Source organism: Oculina patagonica, chromosome 11, assembly GCF_052425735.1.
Source record: "Oculina patagonica isolate OP01 chromosome 11, crgOcupat, whole genome shotgun sequence".
NCBI lineage: Eukaryota > Metazoa > Cnidaria > Anthozoa > Scleractinia > Oculinidae > Oculina > Oculina patagonica.
Genome location: NC_135768.1, coordinates 14,209,205 through 14,237,041, shown reverse-complemented (window position 1 = coordinate 14,237,041; position 27,837 = coordinate 14,209,205). Strand labels below are relative to the sequence as shown.

Sequence of the window (27,837 nt, the reverse complement as noted above, 5' to 3'; positions counted from 1 at the left end):
CAGCTGGACGAAAATAGCTCCTGAGCGGTTGCTTCCAGAGAAGAAAATAACAGATAGAAGAGCTAAATGCTGTCCTTGACGTAAAGCTAACTGAAACGGCTTCAAAGGGTGAAGGCTAATTCGATCTAACTACTTTTCGAGAGCTACTCAAGAAAATCTGCGAGCACAGATTTTCTAAAAGTGTTTTCTTTGTACCGGTATTATAATAATATAATCATAGATTGCACTAAATTAAAAATCCAGTGCCCATTTCACTTGTATACTTCAATCACAAAATTACTCAAATTACAAATCCATCACTAAATACTTTGAAATCTCTTGTGGGAGTTGATTTAAAGGGAGCAATTATAATTTCACACCTGAACACAGATTTACAGGGTTCATAAATTTTTTCACAAACAATTTTCTAGGAATTTTCCAGGACTCAGATTGATCTGTCCAGGACTAACCCTTTCACTCCTAAGATCTAAATATTATTACTCCTTACTGACTTCCATACATTTCTTATGATGCAAGTTCTAAGAATTCTCCCCCATGTATCCTACCTTGCCGAGGAGGGGGGCTTGCGTGCCTCTGTGACCCGGAGAGCTATGCCAGCGGGAGCTTAGGCTCCTGGTAGGGCTTCCCATGCTGGACAGGTCAATGGGTAGAGGCCTGACGAACAGGATCACCTCTCCTCGAGGCTAAAGGGGTTGGCATAGGGCTAACAACCCTATCTGTAAAAAGTACTTGTTACGGAAACATTGACAACAACTTCAAGGCAGCAAGACTTGGGAGAGGAGGGACCCTTCAATCAAGGGAGTATGACGCGATGCAGTGAAAGCCGTTCGGAAGCTATGTTGCCGACTCCCCTTCTTACTCCCAAGAGAATAACCAAAATAGCCACCTGGAACATACGAACCATGTTTGAAGCAGGGAAAGCAGCACAGGTGGCAAAGGAGATGGAGAGCTACAAGGTATCGCTGCTAGGTCTCTGTGAGACGCGATGGAATCAATCAGGGCAGTTGCAATTATTATCAGGTCAGACAGAATAAAACAGTTATATTCTGGACATGAGGACGAGGGTGCACCACACACAGAGGGCGTGGCAATCATGCTAGCCAAGGAAGCACAACGAGCACTCATCAGCTGGGAAGCGGTCAGTTCACGGATTATCACGGCCAGATTTGCCACCAAGAAGAAAGACATCAGTATTAACATCATACAGTGCTATGCACCTACAAATGATGCTGAAGAAAAAAAGAAGGAAGAATTCTATGACCAACTGCAGAGTGTAGTTAACAAACAAGGAGATAAGGATGTCACTATACTCATGGGAGATCTCAATGCAAAGGTAGGAGCTGACAACACGGGGTATGAGCGGGTCATGGGCAGGCATGGGCTTGGAAGGATGAACGAAAACGGAGAACAGTTTGCAGAGTTCTGTCCACAAAACAACCTAGTCATTGGAGGCAGTGTTTTCGAACACAGGCGCATCCATAAAGCAACGTGGAGATCACCCGACCACGTGACCGAAAACCAGATCGACCATGTGTGTATATGTCAGAGGTTCAGGCGGTCTTTACAGGATGTGAGAGTCAAAAGAGGAGCAGATGCAGCATCAGACCATCATATGGTTTTGGCAACTCTCAAGCTACGTCTAAAGCGCTGTAAACCACCTTCTACCACCACTAGAACAAGGTATAATGTGGACCTGTTGAGAGATAAGGAGACTGCAGATAAGTTTAAGATCAACCTCGCAAACAGGTACCAGGTGCTCCAGCAGCTTTATGATGATGAAAACGCGTTGCTTGAAGAGAAGTAGCAGCAGACAAAGAAGATGTGGACTGAGACATGTGAGGAAACTGTTGGCAGGAAAACAACCCAACATAAGGACAGCTGGAACTCTTCATAAGATCCAAGAGCGCAAGACGAAGAAGGCAATTTTGAACACGTGTAGAACAAGAGCAAGTAAGGCAGCAGCACAGCAACAGTACACAGGGGCCCACAAGGAGGTGAGGAGAAGTATAAAGAGAGATAAGAGGAACCACATCGACAACCTAGCCAGGCAGGCGGAGGAAGCAGCAGCACGGGGGAACATGAAAGAGCTCTACGACACAACTAAGAAGCTCGCTGCTAGATACCAAGTAACGGACAAGCCAATTAAAGACAAGTAGGGGAAAACATTGACATCAACAGGCGAACAGCTAAAGAGATGGGTGGAGCATTTCAGCGAGCTCCTAAATAGACCGGGCCCAGAAGATCCCCCGGATATACCACCAGCAGAGTCAGAGCTGTCTATTAATTGTGCTAAACCATCACGGCTGGAGATAAGAAAGGCAATCCAGGCACTGAAGAATGGTAAGGCAGCTGGGTCAGATAGTGTTCCTGCAGAAGCTCTCAAGGTTGACATAGGCACTTCCACTGAAATTCTCTACAGGCTATTCGAAAACATCTGGGAGGAGGAAGAGATTCCAAAGGACTGGAAAGAAGGGCTTCTCATTAAACTACCAAAGAAAGGAGACTTGAGGGTCTGTAGTAACTGCAGGGGAATCACACTTCTATCAGTTCCAGGCAAAGTCCTAAACAGAATTCTTTTAGAACGAATGAAAGCAGCAGTTGATAACCAACTACGAGACCAGCAAGCTGGCTTTAGACAGGACAGGTCATGCACAGACAATATTACCACTCTTCGCATAATAGTGGAGCAATCCCTGGAGTGGAACTCGGCTCTTTACGTCAACTTTATTGATTATGAGAAGGCCTTTGATAGTGTGGATAGAGAAACAATGTGGAAGTTGCTGAAACACTATGGCATACCAGAAAAGATCATAACACTCATTCAGCGAACTTATGAGGGAATGTCATACAGAGTGGTCCATAGGGGCCAGCTCTCAGATTGCTTCAACGTCAGGACTGGTGTCCGACAAGGATGCTTACTATCACCTTTCATGTTTCTTCTTGTTATAGACTGGATTATGAGAACCACCACCGAGGGAAAGAAGAATGGGATTCAGTGGACCCCTTGGACACAGCTGGAGGACTTAGACTTCGCTGATGATCTGGCTCTCCTTTCACATAACCATGACCAGATGCAGGGTAAGACCACCGGATTGGCAGCAACATCAGAAAGAGCTCGTTTAAAGATCAACAGGGGTAAATCAAAGGTCATGAGGATCAACACCATCAATGAGAATCCAATCACAGTAGAAGGAGAGCGGCTAGAGGAGGTGGACTCGTTCACATACCTTGGCAGTGTTATTGACAAGGGTGGAGGTACGGATGTAGATGTAGGAGCAAGAATTGCCAAGGCAAGGGCAGCATTTAACATGCTCAAAAACATCTGGAAGTCCAAGGAAATCAGGACTGAAACCAAGCTTCGCATTTTCAATTCTAACGTTAAATCGGTTCTCCTCTATGGTTCAGAGACGTGGAGACGCACAAAAAAGGCACTACAGAAGATCCAAACATTCATAAACAGTTGCCTGAGACGTATCTTTAACATTTGGTGGCCTGAGAAAATTCGCAACGAGGAGCTGTGGCAGCGAGGAGATCAAGAACCAATTGGCAGGCAGATTCTAAAGAGAAAATGGGGCTGGATTGGCCATACCCTGCGGAAAGAACCAAGCAACATCACGCGCCAGTCCTTGACTTGGAACCCCCAGGGAAAAAGGAGAGGTCGCCCCAAAAACAGCTGGCGTCGCGACACGGAAGCAGAGCTAAAGTTAATGGGTTTCGCTTGGCAAGATGTTGTGCGGAAAGCCCAAGATCGAGCTCGCTGGCGAGCTGTTGTCAATGGCCTATGCTCCACCTGGAGCGATGGGCCTAAGTAAGTAAGTAAGTAAGTAAGTAAGTAAGTAAGGTCTAAGAATTCAGTTGTTACCTGAGTTTAACAGGTTTTCAAAACATTCCAGGACCAGTTGTCTTACACAATAAAATTCCAGGACTTTCTAGGTTTTCCAGGACCCGTACAAACCCTGAGTTTAAATATCTGATAAACAAATTCTCACAAGGAGTGGATTTCTTGAAGTGCTTTCAGGAAATAAAGAAGTATCCAAGCTTAATGCTGGTAACAGTATCGTGGCAGATTAAGGCTTTGATATTGAAGAAGAGTAAAGAAAGTAGAAATTCAACTGAACGTCCCTCCCTTTCTAAAAAAAACCTAGTTTAATGCAAAGGAGGTCATAAGAAAGTACTACCAATAAGTTCATTGGGTACAATCAATCAAGTCTGGATAGTTTGTTGCTTACTTTCAAACCTCATGAATCCTACTTTAACTGATGAGTGTAACAGCTGTTCAGGAACCATCTGTGTGTAACATTTCTACTTTGAGAATATTTTTAACAGTAAAAATTTGCCTCATTGTTCCTTCTTTTGAGGAACAAAACTATTGTTGTTGTTGTTGTTGTTTTTTTTTTTTTTGGGGGGGGGGGGGAATCTGCCTGACTGTCATGTTCAACCTTGGAACTACTCAGCTTGATTAGTGTATTTCTATTCTAGGTAGTTTTTGGCCTATTTTAGTTAATTTATGTTATGCTATAATTATTTCTGTTTATTTTGGCAAAATAAAATGGTTGTTATTGTTGTTGTCATGTCATGTTAATTTAGGCAGTAGGGTCTTTTCCTCAGGCATCATAAAGTTTGCAAGTGACTAGATGTAATTTAAGTGTGCAGGCTCTGGGTTAATGCTATCCCGGCCCTCTTCGTTTATGCCATTCATGAGAAACACTAGTGCAGGTTTTATTTACTGGAATGTACTTGATCCTACAAATACAAAAGGCCCAAAACATGATTGAAGTGCCCTCCACTCCTACGACAAGAGAGAATACAAATTCAGTTAAATTTCACCACAGTTAATTATTCCAGGCATGAAATACAAGGCAGTTACTAGTTAGCAAGGTAGGTTCAAGCAAGTAACCTAATTTTTGGATAAGATATACAATTGAAAGCACCATTCATAATATCTTATCCATTAATAGAATATGGGTGGGTCCTTTAATAGCTAGGCTAACATAACACACTTTAGTAGTAAAAACACATTGCACAACTGAGACAGAGTATCTTGTATCATCATCTATTCTCTTGTCTAGCGCGCGTGGTTGTAAGAACTTACCCAGCTTAACAAAATAAAGAATATTTTGCTTCTGTAAAAGTTCCCCTTCTCTTGTCACTTTTCAATTTAAAATTTAATTAGAGGGAATCTCGGCTTTTCTTTTGGCTCCGGAAACACCAGACCTTTACGAAACACGATCCATGATTGTCTTCTTTCACAAAACATTGTGTATGTCATTTTGTGTAAAGCATTTATATCCTTTTTTCCACAGTCGCCTTTTCTCCACAGCTATTGTATCTACGCTTTGCGTACCTATAAGGTTAGTGCGCATGAGTGGGAGAGCATGTGCTCGACATCATGCCGGAATTAAACATGCCAGTTGTGTTGCTCAAAAGGTTGTTGTTTATTCGTTGAGAATACAATATTTGGCGACGAGGATGGCAGACATCACCTCTGTACCACCCTTCGATCCTTATGAACAGGCGGCCAACGTCGGCCCACGCTGGACTGGGTGGAAATCCCGACTACAATATTACATCGATGCAAAAGGATTTACAGCCGACCATCGTAAACGAGCTTTGCTTCTTCACACCGCGGGTCCAGCTGTTTAAGACATCTTTGCTACACTAACGGACACTGGTACTTCCTATGCAGAAGCAATAAAAAGCCTGGATGCGTATTTCATCCCTCAAAAGAATTTGCATTTCGAACGGCACTCTTTTCGCCAAGCACATCAAGCAGCAACTGAACCTGTCGATCAGTTCATCACACGTCTACGCCGTTTGGGCGAAAACTGTGAATTTGACAAATATTCACTCGACGAGGCCATCAAAGATCAGTTGATTGAGCATTGCTATTCTTCTGCACTACGCAGACGCCTTCTTCATGAAAAGTCATCTGCAACATTAAATTCATTGATCGAAATAGCGCGTTCAACAGAATCGGCAAATTTTCAAGCGACCAACATGGAAAACACCTCGCCCCAGGTTCCCTCGGAGAAGGCCCATCAGTTGACAATGCAAACTGAGGACGAAGAACAAGTGAATTTCACTTTTGGCGACCGTAAGCGGCCATGTACACACTGTGGAAATGTGGCTGACCACAAGCCACGAACCCCGAAGTGTCCCGCTTTCAACAAGACGTGTTCTCAGTGTGGAATTCAACACCATTTTGGGCGCGTTTGCCTGAAACGAGCACCGACCCCAGGTCGTCTCCAAGGAAAGAGGTCAGACAATTTCAAGGTACAATATGTGCATGATTCCTCTGATGATGAAAGTTATGATGTGTTTCAAGTTAGTCCTAAACAAGTAAAAACTGACATTAGTGTCATCATCGAAGGTGCCCCAGTCCAAGTCTGTATCGATTCAGGTGCAACAGCAAATACTATTGACTATGCAACTTATGAAACAATCAGTGCTACTAAAACATTGCCGTTAAAGCCAACAGATGTGAGACTTCGCCCCTATGGAGAAGATAACCCTACACCAATTCCCCTCGCTGGGTCATTCTTTGGATTAGTGACAGCTCCTTCAGGGCAGATGGATATTACGAGGTTCTTGGTATTGAAAGCTCGAAATGCTGGCTGTCTCCTTAGTCGTGAAACTTCAACTCGTCTGGGAATGTTGCATGTTGCAGCCTCTGCTACCATGGACTTTTCACCAATATCTGGTGATTACCATTACCTTCTTGACAAGTTCCCTGCAGTGTTTAGCGGTGAAATTGGGAAACTGAAGGACTATCAACTCGAGCTCAGCATTGATCCAACTGTACAGCCTGTAGTGCAGAACTCTCGTCCAATACCCACACACTACCGCAGTAGGGTAGAAGCTAAGCTTAAACAACTGGATAACACAAATAAAAAATCTAGGTGAACTCGGTTGTTTTTCATTGTTGTTTTGCAGGCGGCAGCAAAGAAATGTACAAATATTTATAACGCGCGTGCAGGCTACGCCATTGTTTTGCTCATTTAACTTTTTGAGTTGGCGACGTTTTCGTTGCTTGTAGTGTGCCTTTTGAAAGGTCCCTGTTTTTGTAGCCACGATGTCTTTCATGGCGTTTATTTCAGTTCTCGGAATGCTTTTTATTTTCCAAAATATCGAGTTAAGCTTATATGTGCAGGAAACCGGCAACAGTGCATTATTTTAATGCACCGTAGAAATTTCAATATTAGACGCACTACCTGACCATATGCAAATTTTGTTTTGCCTTCCGTGCAGTCACCGGAAAAGTTGGAAAATGCAGTTCCATTTGCCACTGGAATTTTCCCGAAACTCAAACCAGAATTTTTGGTCGAATGGAAAGCGCCCATAGTTCAACAACGTGCGAAAAACGCGAGAAGACGCCTGTGCGCATGCGACATGAACGAATCTTTCCATTATGATAATGTTGCATTTAATTCGATGCGTCTGTTGTGCGACGTCTAAACTGATGACGCGCTATCGATATTTTATCTGTCCTACAGAGACGAATACAACGTTTAGGACGAATTAAATTTACCAGACAAATCTAATTCGATTTATACGTCGCACAATCGTCGAATTTAATTACTTAATGGTCCTTGAATTATTTTCGTCCCAATTAAATTCGACGATTGTGCGACGTATAAACATTGTGTGTTGCGTATTGTGTGTCTATCTCGCTTAGTGGTTTTTATATAAATAGAAGCCTAATTTGTAAAGATCCGTAGTTGTAACATATCCCTGACGAAGTTTGTAGTATCAAACGAAACACATAGGATCAATTAATCAACTCAAGCTGTCTTAGTCTTGTGCTGTTTACTGGATATTCATAGAAAATAACAAATTGCGTTAACTTGCCTGTTTTAAGAATGAAACGGAGTGTTCGTAGACAACTGAAAAGGTTTGTAACTTTTAAATTCTCTCGCTTGAGTAACAGTATGTTTTAGTCAGTCTTAATTAAACCTTGAAGTCAGTCTTAATTCGCAAGGCTTACTGTCAGGTCTCAAGTCCGACACTTTCTGGGACAGTGCTTCAAGAGCCATTTCCAGTGGTGATGCTATGGTAAAATCGAAGTATGAACTTTTATGTACTGCAAAGATGATCCCAAATCCCGGACAGGAAGTTTGATAATCGTCGACGCTTCCCTTTTTTCTTCGCTTTTCAAAGATCACAGCTCCAGAATCGCCCTGATCAGAGAACGATCCGGGTCCTTGTTTCTGGATTACCAAGCAGCTCTTAAGCCATCTTTGTGGCTTACACACTTCACATGGAGAAGACAATTCCTGACCCTGAGATTGAGCTGCTTCCCTTTTATCGCAAATGATACATTCTACATCTATCCATGGACTGTCACCTTGTTGCCGAAAAGCTTGGATAGTCATTGGAGGAGATATGGATGCACCAACAAGAAGGCTTGATTCGGTGAAGCCTGTAGCACTACCACTTTTTAACAACTCCTCAACATTCATTGTGGCTGCTGTTGTTGCTGGAATACACTCACCGCTTGGGTAATGTTCTGATTCAATTATTTCTGTTGTCTTACTACGCTTTAAATTACTTTGTTCGTCCTCCTTCAGCTCTGAAATAGCTGCATCGATGAAATGTTCTTTTCCATACTTTGTCGAAACCACATTGCGTCTAATACCAGCACTGTAGTTTGCTACGATTCTTGGTGGCTTGGAAAAACTTTTCTCGAGCACTTTTTCATGCTTCCTTATGCTCTTCGGCAATGTATCTTCAGAACTTGTTGTGGAAGCAATTTTCCTTTCTTTTATTGTTTTTAGTTCATTGAACTTCTCTAGCAACTTCTCAGGGTCTTTAAGGATATCAGCAGAAATTTGAGGCAATTCGAAATCGGGTTCAGTTAACATTTTGTCTATCGATTTCTTGTATTCATTCAAGTGGTAATGTAAATAATTGAGGTAGACATCCAATCCAGGATGAATTATCTCTGACGTATCAGTATGGTTCATCACGTGATCACAAGACAGTGCATACAAGGTACCACTGTTTGCATCTTCCACAACAGCACCCAAAGTGCCAGATGACTGTTCCCCATTGACTCCAATACTTGCTCCCAAAGAAATAACCTTCTTCTGCTTTTGCGCCTTCGTGGGCTTCTTCGGTTCCTTTGTTCTAACACAAAATCCATTCACAACGTCAACAGGGTAAGAGCCAATAGTGGATGGAATGGCAGACTCACCAATTGGGATGTTTCCTTTCCCAAGAACATAGACTGCAATACATGCCTCTTCCGTCTGTACTGATTTTGTAACCTTGAAAGAAGGCTGCAGAGCAGTGATGTTTCGATGCTTCGAGAAAACGTGAAGGTTTTTGTTGATAATTTCATCGATTTCATCAATCTGAGATGCTTCCAGTCTGTTGGGCTCCCCAGAAGGATACTCAATGGGTGTTACATTCAGTATGTTATATGCGTCGTTGTACAAATCGGACCATTCTAGTTTCACTCCCATCTCTCTAAAGAACTCTTGAGCAGCTGTTTTTAAGGTTGGTGGTATGCCGGACTTGCCACTGTAAACATAAAAATGTAGCACAACCTCGCCATTTTTGATGTATGGACACACGCGAAGGCATTCCTCATGCTTAGCCTCAAACTTCATGATGGCCCTCAGGAAGAAACTCTCATCAACTACCAGTGGATGAAAAGAAAAAGGAAACCATATTGATTAAAATGAACCTTGCCCCATCATTCTGGTTAAAAAGACTGTCGTATTTTGTTTATTCTACGCAAACAATTTTTTGATGTCGAAAATCTTCGGTTTTAGTTTAGTTGACGACCGCATAACGGGGATCCAGGGAGAGCAAGAGTTGTGACGTACACTCAAGAACGACGCTCAAAGGACGCTTCCATTTCTACTTGATCTCATCTCTATCGAGGCTTTCTGCAGCACAGTTCTTACGATTCGGGCTTCAAAAATATCAGAGTTCAGCTAAAATTCACAATTTTAACATTTGGGTGTTCTGAAGATGTCAAGAGGGTTGTAAATTAACCCGGCCTGACCAATCGAGGTAATAGATAATCAATGATAATAGTTATCAATTGATAACAATACATGCCAATTGATTGGTTGATATTGGAAATTGAGAACCTATCCGATATAAAAGGAAAGTTGATTTTTATCGATTGTCACTGTTGTCGATAGTGATCGATCATATATCGATTAAGCAATCGATGTAATTAAGGGAATTTTACTTACGACTAATGACTTATCTACACGTAGCTGGCGAATGGGTAATTAAAAATACATTAATTACAATTAACACACTCGTGTCTGGTCATAGAGTAGATACCCACACTTTTATTACCAACTGTCATGTTTACAATGACTCACCGGATGGTGGAGGCTGTGTGGTGACCATTTTAAATAACTGCAATGAATTTTAGTATAAATCAGTTAAAATGGCCTAACATGTATTCTTTTTATTTTGATTTATTCTGTCTTTTCTTTAAATTGGTTGATAGGTCACTAAGTTACTGCTTACAAACAGTGCTCGCCTAAATTTAATATTTCCATGATCCAACAGTTCTGGTTGCTGTGTTTTCCACAGCTCCAGTATCTGTAGCAGAGCCAATTATTTTCTGTAGCTCTTTCACCACCTCACTCGCTTCGCTCGCGGAAACCCCACTCGGGAGCCTGTTCACAGGCTAGTCTAACCTCTTTAGCTACTCTGTTATTTTAAGAAAGGTTAAATGGCTTTCAGTTTTATTTTAGTTTGAATACTCACAGGGAAAAGAAGGGTACAAAGCACTCCAGGAGTTTTCTCCGAAGGAGATTCATCTTGAACCAGACTGGACAATGACGTGTATTCTTTCTCCAGGGGAAATTCATCTTGAACTGGACTGGACAATGACGTGTATGCTTTCTCCGGGGGAAATTCTTCTTGAACCGGACGGGGCAAAGACGCATTTGCTTTCTCCGTGGGAGTTTCTTCAGATGGAAGAAGAAATGGGAATTGAACTGGTAAAGAACTGAAAAAAATAAAAACATCAAGGGAATATTTCAGTGTTAGCTGTACAATATCGTTTATTAGAGCATTATTTTGATGTAACCAGCCATTTGCCCACCGATAAGGGCTTTTGGTGATCAATCAGTGAGAGCAAAAATGTTCTTTTCTTTTTTAACCAATTAAAAGCAAACCAAAACCACTCATGACTTAGTTATGGCACGTTTTTGCTTTTAATTTGGATTGGTTCATTGCATTTCTTTTGTTTATTATGAATGGCCAGATCCAGCTGGCAGGCTAAATTGCAAATTTATTATCAAAGTAAACATACAACTGTACTGCGTACAGTCACTAATACTATTCCTCACCTGGGTGTTCCTGTGCTCACATTGATCACAGAATAGTCACCCACACTTGCATTGCCACCGGTCACGTTTACCTCATAATGACTATCACCAGGTACTATAGGCAGTAGAGGCGCTCTAAGAAGAAAAGAAGTCTGAGTCAAAATCCTCCTTACCGTTAATCATACATTTTCTACATTTCTCTTTGGGAAAATCTACAACCTGAAGTAGCTGCTGTAAGGCATGCACTGAAAAAGTAAGACATGCACTGAAAATAAAATATGCCAGAGTCAAGATTCTCCTTACTGTTTAACATACATTTTACCGTAATTCCGTTTGGAAGAATTTGGTTTTCAGTCAAAAATGCAGTTTTTCTTAAGATAATCAGATTTGGCATAATTTCTAGGCAAAGGGAAGATAGCATTATTAAAGGCCCAAATTCACCCTAGATGCACTGCACGCCAAGGAACAATTTTCACATTAATTTTTGAAAATTGTACCCCGCCATTTTATGTGAGGGCGAGTTGAGTTGCTTCAGTCTTCTTCCATCGTTGGTTTTTTATATAAGTAGCTAATTATAACACGCTTTTTGGTTGAAGTGATTTGACTGTTTCACCATCGATTTTTATGAATAGTTTTCCAGTTTGGAGTGTTTTGGGACAAGAGCAAGCTTTTCAAAACAAAAACAAACAGTCGCAAAGCATATCGGTTGAAGGTGGGCCCTTTAATCGCTAGTAAGGATTTACTGGTGAATTTTTGTCCTAGAAATGGGAATTAAGAGTGACTTTTACGATTGGCCGAGCAAAAATTTGATTTCGTGGCAGAAATTGAAAAATCGATTTTCTTCATTTTTTGCTCATTAATAGCTTTAAGGTAGATTAGAAACCTGATGTAGTTTGTTTCCCCTAGAGGTCTTCGAATTTTAAGAAAATAAAGAAAATTGATTTCGGTGGTTGAAGTCACAAATTTCCTAAATTTTAAACGCGAAATTAGCTATTATAAACACTCCTCGTGTTCGCTTACAAAACCGCGCAGAGAAATTTGGTCACTTCCTAACAACATATAAAAACTCTTTTTCTTTCGCTAGAATATAATTTCAGGGCTTTAGCCCAACTCTTCCAACTGAAAAAAAATGAAACGATGAGGAATGCTTTTTACGATAACAAAAATTTGAATGAAATAGTAATTTTCAACGGCAGTATTTAGCATGTGGTATAACTTCAATTTTTTTCATAGAGATATTCTTATTAATATTCTTATTATGAGAATTGGCTTGGGTTATTGGAAGGATTCTCACTTAGAGGGCATCAAACTTCGGCAAATTTTCACAGCATGGTCATATTAAAACTGTGTTAACACTTCTAATTACCAAACGCCACAATAAGTAAGAGATAAACACTGAGAACGGAGGTATTAATCCATATACATAGATGTATATGGACTAATACATGAGGGGTCATTATATGAAGCCCGTTTCCAGCAGGAAAAAAGCTGTCTAATTAGTGGTATTTCGGCTTCGACCGTAAAGCCTGGTTTTCACTAGCAACGCAAGCACAAGCGCAAAGATAACAGCTCTTATTTCTCCGTGAAAACGGCTTCGACTCAAGCAAAAGAACAAGTGCATTGCATTTTGGCGGCAAGCACAAGAACAAACATCAAAATTTGTCCTTTTTGCGTGATCGCGCTTGTGCTTGCGTTGCTAGTGAAAACCTTTTTGTTTGTCTGTTAACGATTTTTTTGAATCACATCAACAAACTGTGTTTTTATTGGCCAGGTAATTTTTCTGGTTAACCTAGTAGCTCATGATACCGGCAGACGTTGAGAAGTTTTCCTCTTGAGGCAAAAATTATCAAACCAATGGACATATTCCTTGTCGCCTCGCAAGGTGAAATTCTTACGAAAATTTTCCGTACACGAGAAATTTACTGAAAGCAAATGTGCACGCAAGCTGGTTAACTCAGCTGGATGCTCTAGTGTATTGCTGGCTTTATGGAAACTATGAGTTAAGTTCTGGACACTTACATAGCAGTTGGATCTTGTCCTTTGACCACTTGACTTCCAGGTCCTACAGCAACAATACCACCATTGACAGTTGTTGAGTATTGTTGGCTAACGATCACTTGATTTGCATTGACATGAACTGGGAAAGCTGAAACAGATAAATATTTATAAATACTAGCTATGCAATGCTTTTGGTATTTATATCATGAAATGCCGCATGGGTGGCTTCATTATTTATTACAATACAGATTGCCATTGGACACTGAATGCTTTTTTTCATTTACAACACAAACGTACTAATCCTTACATATATATAAGATATTTCGGAAACTTAAGACGCTGTACAAACATTAACAATGCTTACAATATTTACGAAACTTATGTTTTAACAGACTAAAGCTACTATTACACACTGATGCTATACACTACTCATACACAATAAGGCTACGTTACTTGTACAATGCTACATGATAAAAGGTAGGCTAGAAATAAGCGAATGACAAAAAAATAGAAAGAAATTAAGAAACGAAAAATAAACAGGACAAACAAACAGACAAACAAAAAGAGGCTCAAATACTTTTTGTGATTTGGATTTATGTTTTTCAATTTCAAGGTGGCTTTTTCAAATTTCATTTTACGAACATCTGGCTCGCAGCTTTGCAAGAAATTTTATTTAGTGGTAACTTAATTATGTTGTTTAAAGAGTTCGTTGTAAGTTCGCTTCTTCCTTTTAATTGATTGATCCATTTTTAGGCGAGGACGTTAGTCTCGAGCCTTATGTTATGAAGCGATAAATTGGTTGGGTTTACAACGGGCGATGTGATGATTCGAACCGAGGGGGATTGGTAACTAAGAATATGGCTTGAGATTGTTTTCCTCCGCCATCTTGGTTATTCGAGACTTTTTCGCAGCCAGAAGCCTTGACTCGAAGTAAGATTAGTAGCTTAAATTGCGCTCACTTACAAACATATTGAGATATCATAGTACACAAAAACCTTATCGACACACCGAACTAAATTGTGGTTTACGAGCTTGGAGTCAGCTGGCGAGTGCTGTTTCGGCAGACCTTTGCCTTTCAAGACTGAAGTTGAACTGGATATAAAGCATTGAAAGCAATATAAACACGGCTAATTAAACATCAGGATTGATATATTTGTGATCTGAACTACTGGCGACATTGTAACCTGAGCTTTAACTGAAGAGGAGAAGTGCAGAAGAATATATTGCCACAACTGCTGAGGTGAGCGATCAAAAATTTATATCAGTTTGCTTGTACATGTACTTTATTGAATAACATAATGGACAAAGTATTTATGGAATCGAAATAACGATTTTAAAAGGCTAAATATCTGCTAGATGTTGTTATATTTAATTTGCTGGAATTTATAGATTACTAAGCATTGAGAGAGCTTCATTCGCGATCCCTTCTGTCAACAGAACGTTTTCGTATACTACTAGGTCAGATTTCAACATTGATCTTAATAATGGTGTGCAAAGCAGCAGTAAATAATTATAAACAAGTGATTGTAAAATATGGATAGAAACAAACTTATTTCAGGCTTTACCACTGACAAAAGAACTACAATTGATCACATTTATACAAATCTAAATAAATACTGATAAATCAAGAGTCCAAACTGGTGTTCTCAAGACACACTAAAGTGACCTTAAAGCTGGGTGGTTTAATAGCAACCAAAAAAGAGTATATACATTTTTGTAGACCATAATAACTAGTAAATGATTTAAGAAGCATAGTGTACATGTAGAAAGATGTGTTTCAGAAAAAAGAAAATTTTAAGTAACTACTTATGTTGCAATAAATTGTTGCAATGTTGCAATCAATTTTAACAATTGATTCTTTCTTTTATTATGTTTACAGAACAGAATTAAAAAACAACAGAAAACATCCAAAATACAGTTTTCAAAGAATCCACTGACAGCTGTGTTTTGTCCTAATTGCTTCAATATGTTTAATCTGCACTTTGTCAAGAAGCAGCATGAATGTGTGAATGTGGCTATTGCATTGGAACTGCTTTGACTGGAACTGGTTATTGGCCTCTATTCTGCCTCTATGCAATATATAGAAGCCCAATCCTCACTATGAATGGCAGATATATTTAAAAAAAAAACACAGCGAAAACCATGTAGCAATAACACCTAAGTTAAAAAAATAAACTGTGTAAAACATCTCTGGATTTGCTACTGAAAGACTCAATTCAAATTCATTACTGGCAAACCACTGTATCAACTCTACTTCCTAGACTCCACATGTACTGTATCAAGATGTTGGACTTATTGGACTTACTTGCATCACAAATTGTACAGAAAGTGCAAACAACTTTCAGCCCCATTTAAATTTAACAAGAGTAAATCAAGATGCTATATCAACTTTATTTCCTGGAAACTTGTACTTCCTTAAGCTTGCACTGCGTGTTTTAAGTGATATTAAGTTTTTGGACTTACTGCACAAAATTTACATTACAGATTGTACAGTCAGTGCAGACAACTTTAAGCCACATTTAAACAAGAGGCAATCTAGATACATTATTTCAAGACATTTTATTCTTGCCAAAGTTGTGGAAGTTTCCTAGCTGTCTAGTAAAGTTACAAAATATGTTGCCTTCCATTGTGAAAAGTCGTGATAAAAGACATCTTATTAGAGTTGTATGAATTAAATCGTGCCAATTTTGTGATCAAAGCAGCTTACAATTTGCCTTTTATTAATTACAGTAACATTGGTTAGAAACTAACCTTTCCTTGGAATGCACAACTAAAAACACCACCGGAAACAAAGTACTGTATTTTAAAATTTTATTTACCTGACAAACCCATTCCCCCCCCCCCTTTTATAGCAAATGTCTCAGTGTCTCAACTTTCAACTTACAGTGAGGAGCCCAAAAGGGTGACCACTTTTAATGTACTAACAATTTTTGCCTTGCACGAAAGAATGTGAATTCATTAAAAGTGGTCACACATTTGGGCTCCTTGCTGTAAATCACACATCTTTTGGACTCGCATTTTCACTCAATAGACATTTTTGGCTTTGTCAGTGTAAGTAGCCCATTTCAAAATCACATGATGCTGAATACCAAGAGAATTTTTTCTGAATTTGAAAGTAGTGATTCTCAAGAGTGATGTCACAGTCTGAAATAGGACAACAAAAAAACGAAGCCCGAAAGGTCCCTTCTCAGTTCTTTGTCTGGAATTTTTAACATACTGTCTTGCTTTACTGGAACGTCCTCGCCTTAGTATGCATTGCATACCGGTTATTTAGGGATTGCGTGGCAAAGGCCATAATACTTTAGAAAGTTAGTCTTTATCTGAAACGTAGATGCAAAATCGTTAAAGTTAAGAAAGAGTCCCCTTTGAAGATGTCACCGATTTTAGTAACACCAGCTTCATGCCACTGCTTATAGTAGAGTGAGGATCCTTCAATTGTAATGAACCTGTTATTCCATATAATTTCCTCTAGTATTTGCTCTTTGGATTCGGGAGAAGAAACAGTTAGTTTTTGCCATGCTTCTAAGGCTTCTTTGTAAAAATTCAGAGGTATGTTTACTTTCAGAGACTTCAGTTCATAGTTGCATTCAAAAAGAAATCGGCCACCCACATTGTTTAGGTATGCTAGAGGAATATGACTCCAACTAGCGTCGTGTAGACTATTATTTAATCGCTTAATCCAGGTGACTTTGAGAGAATTGTTAACAATATCAAAGTCAGGCATATTAAGTCCTCCTTTCTCCTTTGGCCCTATCATAGCAGTATGCTTGATTTTCGCTGTTTTTCCTGACACTGACACTGAATGTTCTTTTTATTGGCTCATCACAGAATTTAACTGACAAAGCTAAAAGATAGATCAATATAAATGTATAATAATATAATATATAATCAAATGTATATGTTGTGGTTTTAATTTATTGTTAGTTTAACATTGTTTAAACCAGTTTATTTTTCATTTTCCATTGTCTTATATATATTTATCATCATAATCTGAAACAAAAGGAAATACCCTTAAAATTAAACTGCTCTGAAAAATATTAAACCAAACCTTCACTCATACAAGAAATGCACTTATAAGAACACCAAGATGAAGATAAACTATGAAGTGCATTGTTGGAGGGAGAGCAAATTGTGATTAGTTTTAAGCCTTTTTCTGAGACACAAGGGCAGGATTTTAAAAAAATATCTGCCCAACTTTCAATTTGGGATGATCAATACCTCCCACTTATGAATCTCACAATCAGACACCTTAAACAGCTTCAGTGCACTTTTATAGTAGTTCTTAACAAATCTAGACCATTGGTTTTACTTTTGATTGATGTAAATGTCATGTGGCTTATGACTTTGTGACTTTGAAGTCATAAGAGTGCCCCTTTATACTGTCAGCCCTCTAAATACCTACATGGCGTTTGTTCCTTGTGAGGAAATGAGAGTCCCACATGTGATGCAAATAAAGAACCTTTGATCTTGGTGAGATTTGAACCTACAATGTTTAGACCTATCTTGAAATGCTAGATATGCCACACTCTAATATTTTGTCAAACATCTAACACAGGCCAAGGGATTACTTACAACTTTTATCTGCCTCTACAGAACCCCCTCCTCCAAGCACAGGCATAGGGCTAGTTTGCTTGGCCTTATCCTGGAAGAGCTGAAATAGATAAGCAATCGCTATATCACTGTTTAAAAACAAACTGCACCGTACATGTATGTAAATTCTAAATCCACGCCAAATTCAAGAATGTGGGCCTGTCATTAGAATGCAGCAACTGATCAGACATACAGAACTGGAAATATGTCTTGATCTGTAGCAAAATTCTCAAAAGGAGAATATTTGTAAAAAACGAGACAGAAGCATTACGCTTAAGCTAAAAGAAAGTTTCAAAGTTAGACTGTCCACAGCCTCTCGATTTTTCAACGTAAAAAAGCAAACGAAGCGAGCGCGAAGCGCGATCGCGTGGGGGGAGGGGGGCGGGAAGCGAGAGAAGCCACAGGGAGCAGAGGAACCAAATTCGACCTTTGTAAATACTAGTTGTACCTCTCGGTAAGTGCCAACGAGCGAAATACTCATGTTTGTTCATAAGAACAGATATTGAATGGTTTTTGATAGAACTATATTTGAAATGACCAAAATATGGTAAATTGTATTTTAGGTAATATGCGAAAAAAGTGCTATTTCTCTGGTGTTCATAAATGACACATGCTTGATAGCCTGCGTAGCAGGCGCCGTAGTTTCCAGCGTGCGTATTCTCGCGATCGCGCACTCTTTTAAACACACTAAAAACGTACACAGCTGTCTGCTACGCAGGCTACGGGTTTGACAGATTGATAACTCTTGACAAATCTTTAAATTATTTTCAACGTTAAAATGACACAAAATGTAGGCAATAAATGAGGTTTAATCACTGTTTTTTAAATACAACACGCGATGGTTAAAATGTTTCCGTCCACAAAAGGGATAGTTGCATTTCAAGAACTTCTTATAAATCAAATCCCAAAATCAAAACTGCTAAGATGCTTTTTTAAAAATAATTTTCAGTAATCAGAGACAGTAATGCACGGGTCAGATTTCAGTCTCACATGCGAAGTGTCATGTTCAGTTACGCAAAACTTGAAAAATTTGAACAGAAACAAAACTTGAACGGTCAATGATTATTTGGAGACAAAATTTTTATTCAAGTTAACATTACATTTGCCGTTAGAAGCAAAAAACTTTTGACTTTCTTGTGTGTATGACATGCAGTAATTTTAGTGAGCGTCGCTTTGTATTGATGTTATTCCTACGCGGAGCCAAAATGCGTGCCAAATTAAATATAAACGGTATTTGATTTGGAATAAATCATCGGTCAAACAATTACTATAAACACAATCAACACTAAAAGGAAGCATTTACCCGACTTCAGCATTCTCATAAATCAAGAAAACTCTATTTGAAGTCAACAGTCCGCTTTTGATTTTCATATCTCTCTGCGATCGTAAATTAAAGGACTCCAAAGTCGAAAGATTATTTCATCGCATTGAAGACCTTGCTGTTCATTTTTTCGGCGGTCGAATATTCTGTAGGGTATTCTCTTTCGATTTTTAATTTCCTAAAGGTGTATTTGTCGGTAAAGGGATGAATGACCGCATTGAAAATTTTAACAGCGAGCCGCGTGGACGCCATTTTGGTCATTTGCTCTCTAGCAAGGAGTTAGAGACTGGGGACCAGTTGGGAAGAACAATACAACCCAGATATGGGGTTTACTTACACCCAAATATGGTAAAAAAAAGTCCCTTACGCAGAACTTAAGATTTTCTCTGCCTATATACACTCATACGCACACGGCTCTATGATTCTGCCGCCTCGACAGCCTCGCCTCTTGGCTCGGCTGTCTCGTTGGCAATTAAATGTTCGATCTATTTCGAATTCGCAGCGCTTCTCCCGCCCTGGTTAATAATAATAATAATAATAATAATACTTAATTGACCACTCTCCCAATGGGGCTTTTCAGGGCCAATGTGAAACAAATATTTTAAATGAACGTAACATGGTTAAAAATCCCAACTGGCAGGAGGCAGACCAGTTGGCTATTTACAAGCGTGGCCGAGGAGTTGAACTCGGGACTACCGAGAACAAATCCAGCTAGTGGTCAGAACGGGACTTGAACCCGCGACCTCTGGATTACAAGTCCGGCGCTCTAACCACTCGGCCACGCTGCCTCCGGTTGCTGGTTATCTGATCATTTTGTTTACGCGACGGTTAAACCAGCGGGAATCCTGTTGCGCTTGGCGTAGCCGCAGGCTCAATGACCGTGGGCGCCACAAGATCGTTACACACTACTTCTCGGCACCTAGTGCCTCGCTCGGAAAGCTTCGTCCGTTGCCCTTCGGGCAACAAACGGACGGAAACCCGCTGCGATTACGCAACAGACTATTGAACGAGTTTCCCGCTGGCTTAACTGTCGTGTAAACAAAAAGATCGGATAACGTATGACAAGCGCTACGAAATAGATCGAACATTTTAATATTTACAATGGTCGAATTTGGCTCCTCTGCTCCCTGTGGCGAAGCGAGCGAAGGAAAATGTTTTTTTGCTCCTCGCCCCCCATCCCCTTGCTTATTCCGTTTTGCGCTGGCGTCCAGTTCTCTCGCCGTTCTCACCGCGCGCTCATTGATCGAAAAAACACGAAAAAATAGAGGGCTGTGGACAGTCTATTTCAAAGTTTATTGAACACACTGACCTCCTTTGCTTTTTGAGGATTTTCCAGAAATTTGATGATTTCTTTCTCTCCATAATCTTTTGCTAGCTCAGCTGCAGTTTGGCCATTCTGTGATGCCAAAAAAATGATACATCATAAAATAATGTTATAACTTGACCAGTCAACACAAAAATTATACAGTTATATTGTATTATAAAAAAATGCCTCATCCAGACACTGAAACATCAATCATAAATTAAAGAATGTTTGGCTGGTAATTGCGTATACTAACATTAACACATTGAAATAAAGAATGTATACCATATTTACTTGAATAAGCGCTGCCCCCCAAAAAGCGCCATCCTTGAGTGAGCATTTGAGACAAACAGTTAATAAGTGTTGCCTATCAAACCGACATTTGACATTTGAGGCACAAAAATATAATGTTAAGGACTGCAGGGCTTATTTGAGTAAATACAGTAAGTCTATAGCACAAATTTCTAGGAATATATTAAAATGGCCTACTCAGGCTTGGAAGTATAATATACAGTGGAAACCCAATTTTTTGAACCTCCAAAAAAAAACAAAAATTGGTTCGAGAAATTGGGGAGTAAAATTGCAGTTTTTGACTGAGGGAAGCAGAAATGACTTTTGGTTTGAGTTTATATTATTTAAGAAGTTTATAAAATCGATGGTTGGAGAAATCAGAAATCCACCCTACCACTGCAAGTCTGATCCCAAGGTATCTACCTAATGTATAGAAATTAAGTTAATAGTGTTAAAATTAATAATTTTGCTGCACCTCATTTTTCACATCCATTGTAGAAGCTGCGCCAGAATTTAACAACATTGCAACACAATGTTGACTCTGACTTTCAACAGCCAAGTGAAGAGGAGTGTTTCTGTCCTATTAAAAAGAAGTATAATTTTATAAGCACTAATTATTATTTTTCATGGAAAGTGCTCACCAGTTCATGTTGAGTTCTTTTTTTAATTCTGTATTGTAGATCAGAAACTGACATGTGACTTATAACTGTTCATCCAACTTTTTTATTTGTCATTACCTACATATGCTAATTGAATAAAAATTTGTTACTTGAAATTAAAAAGGAAATGAACCCTGAAGCTTTCTATTGATAAGGTCTGTTCTATATATTGTGAGGATCCAAGAAGCCAAAAGGCTCATGATTCCTTGCTAATGCTTTTCTCCAATTTCTGTAGCATGAAGTAACTAATAAAAAGTTCTGTAACTTGATCCCCCTGAATGTATCTTGCTAGTCCATCAAAGGTTTCTGCCTCTCTCTGCCTCTTTTTCCTTAGTGGCCATTTGGTGGCTACCTACTTAGGTTAAGTCACCAAAATATATAATTATTTGTAAATCTACTTGCCTAAAAGTGTGAATGAAATGAAATTTTATCACGAAATGTTTCGCGGGAAAAAACTTAAAGAAAGAAACAAAAAGAATAAAAATTAAAATTATTCACTGTTTTCCGGGATCTTTTCCGAGGTTAAGAATATTTAAAATTCGACGTTTCGATCAGTTTCACTGATCTTCTTCAGGCTGTTTGTTAAAATGACAATATGGCGGACTGTTTCTCATTACTTGACAAAAAATAAAAAATAAACAAAAAATAAAAAGATCAGTTTACGAGACCCACTGCAGACATTTTGTGGTACTTTTCCCCAGAATGTTTTAAAAGCAGAACAACTAATTGTTTAAAGTGAATCCATGACATACAGAGCATTTTTAAGTTTGGGTGATAGTTTGCTCAACCTCTGGAACAGTCTTCTTGTGAACACCAGGCTGGTGACTCTACATTCTAGTCACCAGTTCCAAAATTCTGGTCGCCAAATCAACTAAAATGGATGCAACCTGGAGGGTTTCTCAATAGTTTCTCAGGTTGCCCTTAAACTTTCAGTTCCTATAAATTGGCTTCTTCCTTTTGCCTTGCAGTGTTGGGAGTATGCCTCCCTTTGCAAGACCACCCCCCTCCCTCATAGATGTAGATTCAAATATAATTTCTGCAGGGGTCATGAGAGGCACTAATTTAAAGTACAGTAACACCTCACCAAATAGAACATAATATACTAGTAATTAAAAATATGTTGGCCATGGCCAGGCTTGATCACAGCAGTCTTAAACTAGAGTCCAACATTCAAACTATTAGGCTACCATGCATGCCTACCATAAATACTTTACTGTCTGGTACATGTACATGTTACTCTTAGGGAAATACCTAGACTTGCTCCAAGTCGCTCGTTTGATTTGAAGGAGTCCGCTGGATACGGAAACGGAGGGCGCGCGCGCATGAAAATCAAAATGGCGGAGGATTGTGGCGGAACGAGCGACCGCTCGTTTCCAAGTGTTTGTTTTCCTTTGCGCGCGCGTTCACACATATGAATCCCGCATGATCTCTCGCGCCCGATTTCAAAGGCGATTTTACTCCAGTGGTCTTCCGCGCTTGATTTTAAAGCGATTTTATTTAAGTAACTATAGATGCAAAGAAAGAATGAGCGTTTTCCTTCGCACACGCGTTCACACATATGAATCCTGCGTGATCTCTTGCGCGCGATTTCAAAGGCGATTTTACTCAAGTGGTCTTCTGTGCTTGATTTTAAAGCGATTTTATTTAAGTAACTATAGATGTGCACAAAGAAAGAACGAGCGACTTGGGGCAAGTCTAGAAAATACCTTGTTTTGTTTTCCAATGATTCCTGTATTGGCTAGTTTATTGAGTAACATCTCTAACACTTGTACATGGCCTTTCTTGGCAGCAACATGCAAAGTGATGTTTTCCCCCTAAAAATGTCCAAAGTACATAGTTGTCATGATTTTAATTTAATAATTCACCTTATAATTTAGAAGTTTCAACTTTTTGTTAACCTACAGTGATTCAGTTTACATTTTCAGACACATTTGATGTCATGCCTGATGTCTACTAATAACTAGTCTGACTGTTAGCTATTTCCAGGTCTGTTCAGTTAGCATACATCAGTCTGTAAACTATGTTTTTCACAATGAGATCATTAATAATCATTAGTTTACTGGGAGATCTCACATCAGCCATCGGGCATTCCATAAAAACATGCAGCTTTTGAGTTGTTTTCAAGTAGAGTTGCCCTTTGTGGTTTGCTTTCACACTTTGCAATGGCCAGCATACATACTGTATTCTGTCTTTGGTTTGCCTCTACCCACCCACCTTTGTCAATCACTGTATTGGGAACTGCAGGTTAGTCTTTCTATTCCCCACTGTGAAATCAGTGTAACAGGAGCCAGGGAAGTTTACCTGTGTGAGACTGTCATGGTTACCCCCACATTTGCGTTTTGCTAAATGTAAACTTGCTTTTTCCTATGCTGCTCACAACCCTTCATCTAGGCATTACTCTTTGACAAATTTAGAGGAATTAAAAAGTCTGTTACTTAATTACTTTATCAGCTATGGTGACATCAGCTCCATTCTCCATAAGTAACCTCACTGCATCACTGTTTCCCTTCTCTGCTGCCAGCTTAACAGGAGTATTTCCAAACTGCAACAAAAGAATGATAAATACAAGTGTGTTAATTAATACCACAATGTTTTGTCAATATTTGCTATTATGGTTTTTCAAATTATGAGATGTCAGGTCACCTCTTCTAAAAAAAAGCATTGCCATATCAAAAAACTATTTCACATGAACTGCTGTGACATCCTTAATTAAATTGCTATTTTAACTTGGTGTCACAGAGTCTACAGGAATCCTTCTGCAGGAAGAAACACACAATGTTTGTGAGAGTCCCAGTTTATAACTTAGACTAACCTGCACATGTGTTTAGCACAAAAAATTTTGTTCCAGAAAGAATAACACCACAAGGAGAGCATAGTGCTTTCTGAAACAAACATTAGGACATCGCGGCGATCAGAATGTGTAATTCATTACGTATTCAGTTATTAATTCACGCATGCCCAATGAAGCGGTAGATGTCCCACGGGGGATTAAGTGACTTAACAACCGAATGCAGTTTTTTCGTTCACAAAAAAACCGGTTTGTGACTATGCGAAGATCAAACAAGTAAACGAACTAGTGAACAAAGTGAAACGCTTTGAACATGAAAACTTCGATAAATTCAGTTCAGACAAGCAAACACTCGCTTGAAATATGTGACCTCTTTTTTTGAAATGATGCGCCGTAAACATTAATTTTTTTTTCAAGAAAGTTTCGAACACGCGTATGCGCCAACGAGACTAATTGATTGTCTATTGTAGCGTAAAGGCAAGTAGAAAAAAATGATATCTCTGGTTCTATTTGGCGTAAATCAGTGATTCAAACGGTGAAATGATCTTAATAAAAAGAAACAATGCTCTACGAAAGTTTTTATGATGCGTCGTGAAAATATGTTAACTTTTTTGCGAGATAAATTTTCTGTCATTCGGCACACGCCGGCGAGACTTGTTTGTGGAATGAAAAATTGCCGACTCATTGTCTGTTGAAGCGTCACGGCAAGTAGCAGAAAGAATGATTTCTCTTTGTTCTATTTGGCATAAGTCGTTTATTTAAACGGTGAAAGGATATCAATGAGTAAAACTGATGTTCTATAAAAGTTTATATTATACGCCGTGAACATTTATTAAAAGATAAAAGTTTCGGTATTTCAATCAACCCGCGCCGATGAGAACTTGTCGCAACAATTGACTTGTCACACCTGTTTATTCAACAATTCAAAAAAAAAAACTTTCGCTCGCAGAAAATCTCAAGCACATTTAGCGCAACAATTTAATCTAAATCAGGAATGGTTTCTTTTACTGTAGTGTTCTTTGCTGTTATAAACACCTTCGTAAGCCTGTTGAAGAAGCGATTTAATTCTTGTGGGACGCGTACGCTCCAAAAGAAAAAATATATCTGTCGGCGCGTAGGGAATATTCACGTATTAAAAGTGAGACCAAACTCTTTGTAGTATTCACACAAATGAACACACGCTTTAAATATGAGAACCACCGTAAGTTTTATTCAGCTACGTGAACAGACGCTTTAACCATGAAAACTTAGCTAAGTAAACAGTAACACACGCTCCAAAAGTTTTATTCAGACAGGCGAGAACACGCTTCGAACTTCAGCAAGTTTCCCTAAAACAAGCAAACGTACCACACACGCTTTGAACACTAGAATTCGATCAGTTTTCCTTAGATAAGCGAGCACTCGCTTTGAACATGAACCGATAAACATTTTACTATCGGAATAATATGATTTGCTTTCAAAACCGGTTATAACATCAATAGAAACTTGGACTCGAACCGCATTTTCACAGCCCGCTTTGAGACTCCCAAGACGACTCGTGATTGGACGTGGGGGCTCATGAATATTAAATACCCGACCTGACTCGGGTCGGCTGAATTACACATTTTCATCGTTGCGATGTCCTCATGAATATATAACTTTGTGCTCTTCATATGAAAAGTAACGCAGGTAAACTTCCTGTTTTACCAAGAGGTAAACGGTGAGGTGCTCCCCACCCCTAACCTGAGATCATGCCCTTCTTCCCTACTTGTCACTCTGGGGAAGGAGGGCATGATACATTTACTTGTCGGATCGTATGTAAAAAAAACGGATTCTGGGTTTTCTTCTAATTGGTTGAGAAACAATACTCAATGAAGCAGTGTGGACTGATTCGCTGTCGCATTTCAACGAGACTTCCAGTCAGAAGCTGGTGGTAATGGCTTAGACGAGGCGTGTTTACTAGGGGAACGAGTTCTCTTCTACGATAGCTAAAGCCCTGACAGATTTCAAGTGTAATTCTCTGAAGGCAGAACAGATTGAGTATGCGACAAAGTGTAATTTGGTTTCGTGAAGATGTTTTGGCAGTTCTTCCGATGCGTTTCAGGAAAAGTTTAATTTACCAAACAATATTCCAGAGGTGTTGGAATGTTTACAAAAGCGACACGATCCTATCTGCCAAGAACAGCTCCTGTCGGTCAGAATTCCTTGTTTTCTTTTGTGAGCCAAAATAAAGGGACGACTTCTACAACTAATAAATATATGTTTGCGAGCGCCATCTTACCCTGCTCACGCTAAAAGCATTTTTATTTCAGCACGGCGAAGTTTTAATACAGGCTGTACAATTATTCTGCAGACGTTTTTCACGCCTTGTGGAAATCCGAGTCTCATATTTGCCGCCAACTACAAAGAGTGGTTTGACAGTTCGCTAATTCGACAACACCTTAGTTTATTTAAATTTGGGGGCGGTTAGTGGCCGGATAAATAAATGTATCAGGCGTTCTTTTTTCCCTCTCCCTTTCGAAAAAGAAAAAAGAATGCCTGATCGCAGGTTACCACACCCCCTACCCAATTCACAATTAATATTATTTATTTAATAATTGAATGGTTGTGATGAACATATCTATTGTTATCATCGATTTAGACATTTGATTGACATTGTGATTTGATACCGTATTGATTGCGACACATTGTAGCTTCGGCACATGTATTGAATTGAGTAACCGTAATAAATTACAGAGTATTTTACCGTTCTTTACAATGGTGATAAAAAGTTAACACTTTAGCGCTTGGTACCCTAGCGATTTATTGCATAAGAAATTTAGTAGTTTAGTGCTTTAGGGGTTCAGCAGACGACAGCCCACCAAGCCATCACAAAAAGTGCATAATTTTTTCTGCACTAAAAAGGTCACTACTTAAACAAGGAGTGGGTGATCTTTTTTCATAAACAGACCAATGATGTTGGAGCATCCAAAAAAGTTCTACAACAAAATTTAGAACCACGTTTCAAGGCAAAGGTAAATAAATATGTTTTGATTATACTGTGCACTCCTTTGACCTCTCTATAATGTCCCTATACAGTATTGTGAAAAAGTAATGCAAACGAATTTCGACGAAATTCGCGCTTTTCGTGGCTTTTCGAGGAAATTTCGCTTGAAACGAAATCTCTTCGACAATTCGCGACATTTCGCCGAATTTTCGCGACGTCTATTGTTTCGATTTGCGTGAACTTTCGCGCAGTTTTCCGCTGTGTGCGGTAATTTGTCGCGAACTTTCGTGCGATAATTCGTGAACTTTCGCGCGAAGTTTCGAGTCTTTTCGAGCAAAGTTCGCTATGATGTAAATGTGAATCTTTCCTCTCAATCGTTCTCTTGTGCCGGCCTGAAACACAGAGAAAGCGTGTTTACAGATATAAATTCTTAATTACATCGTAAAATTGTTCTTTAAACTTACCTCGTTAGTGCACGAAGAAAACGTAAATATAAACTTCTTCCCAAATGACAAAAACATTGAAGTTTCATGACGAAAAGTTCACATTCGCGAGAAAAACTACCGAGAACGATATGAATGTCGTGTAAAAACACACAATGTTTCCCACTGTAGTGCTT

General features: G+C 39.3%; 1 protein-coding gene across 2 annotated transcripts in view; it reads right to left on the bottom strand.

Annotated features, from left to right (window-relative positions):
- Positions 1-7,768: 7,768 nt before the first annotated feature.
- The window catches only part of LOC144630320 (uncharacterized), a 29,259-nt gene continuing 9,190 nt past the window's right edge, over positions 7,769-27,837 (bottom strand). Inside the window, exons 4-13 of one of the 2 annotated variants that reach the window (XM_078488667.1) lie at positions 23,909-24,007; positions 23,172-23,279; positions 21,282-21,386; positions 20,522-20,608; positions 17,874-17,952; positions 13,323-13,449; positions 11,325-11,438; positions 10,738-10,981; positions 10,344-10,380; positions 7,769-9,640 (exon numbers count right to left, since the gene is read on the bottom strand). In XM_078488667.1, coding sequence (XP_078344793.1) covers positions 7,944-9,640; positions 10,344-10,380; positions 10,738-10,981; positions 11,325-11,438; positions 13,323-13,449; positions 17,874-17,952; positions 20,522-20,608; positions 21,282-21,386; positions 23,172-23,279; positions 23,909-24,007 — 2,697 coding nt within the window. In that variant the 3' untranslated portion in view covers positions 7,769-7,943. The remainder of the gene's footprint in view (positions 9,641-10,343; positions 10,381-10,737; positions 10,982-11,324; positions 11,439-13,322; positions 13,450-17,873; positions 17,953-20,521; positions 20,609-21,281; positions 21,387-23,171; positions 23,280-23,908; positions 24,008-27,837) is intronic. The other variant, XM_078488668.1, reaches the window with a different exon arrangement.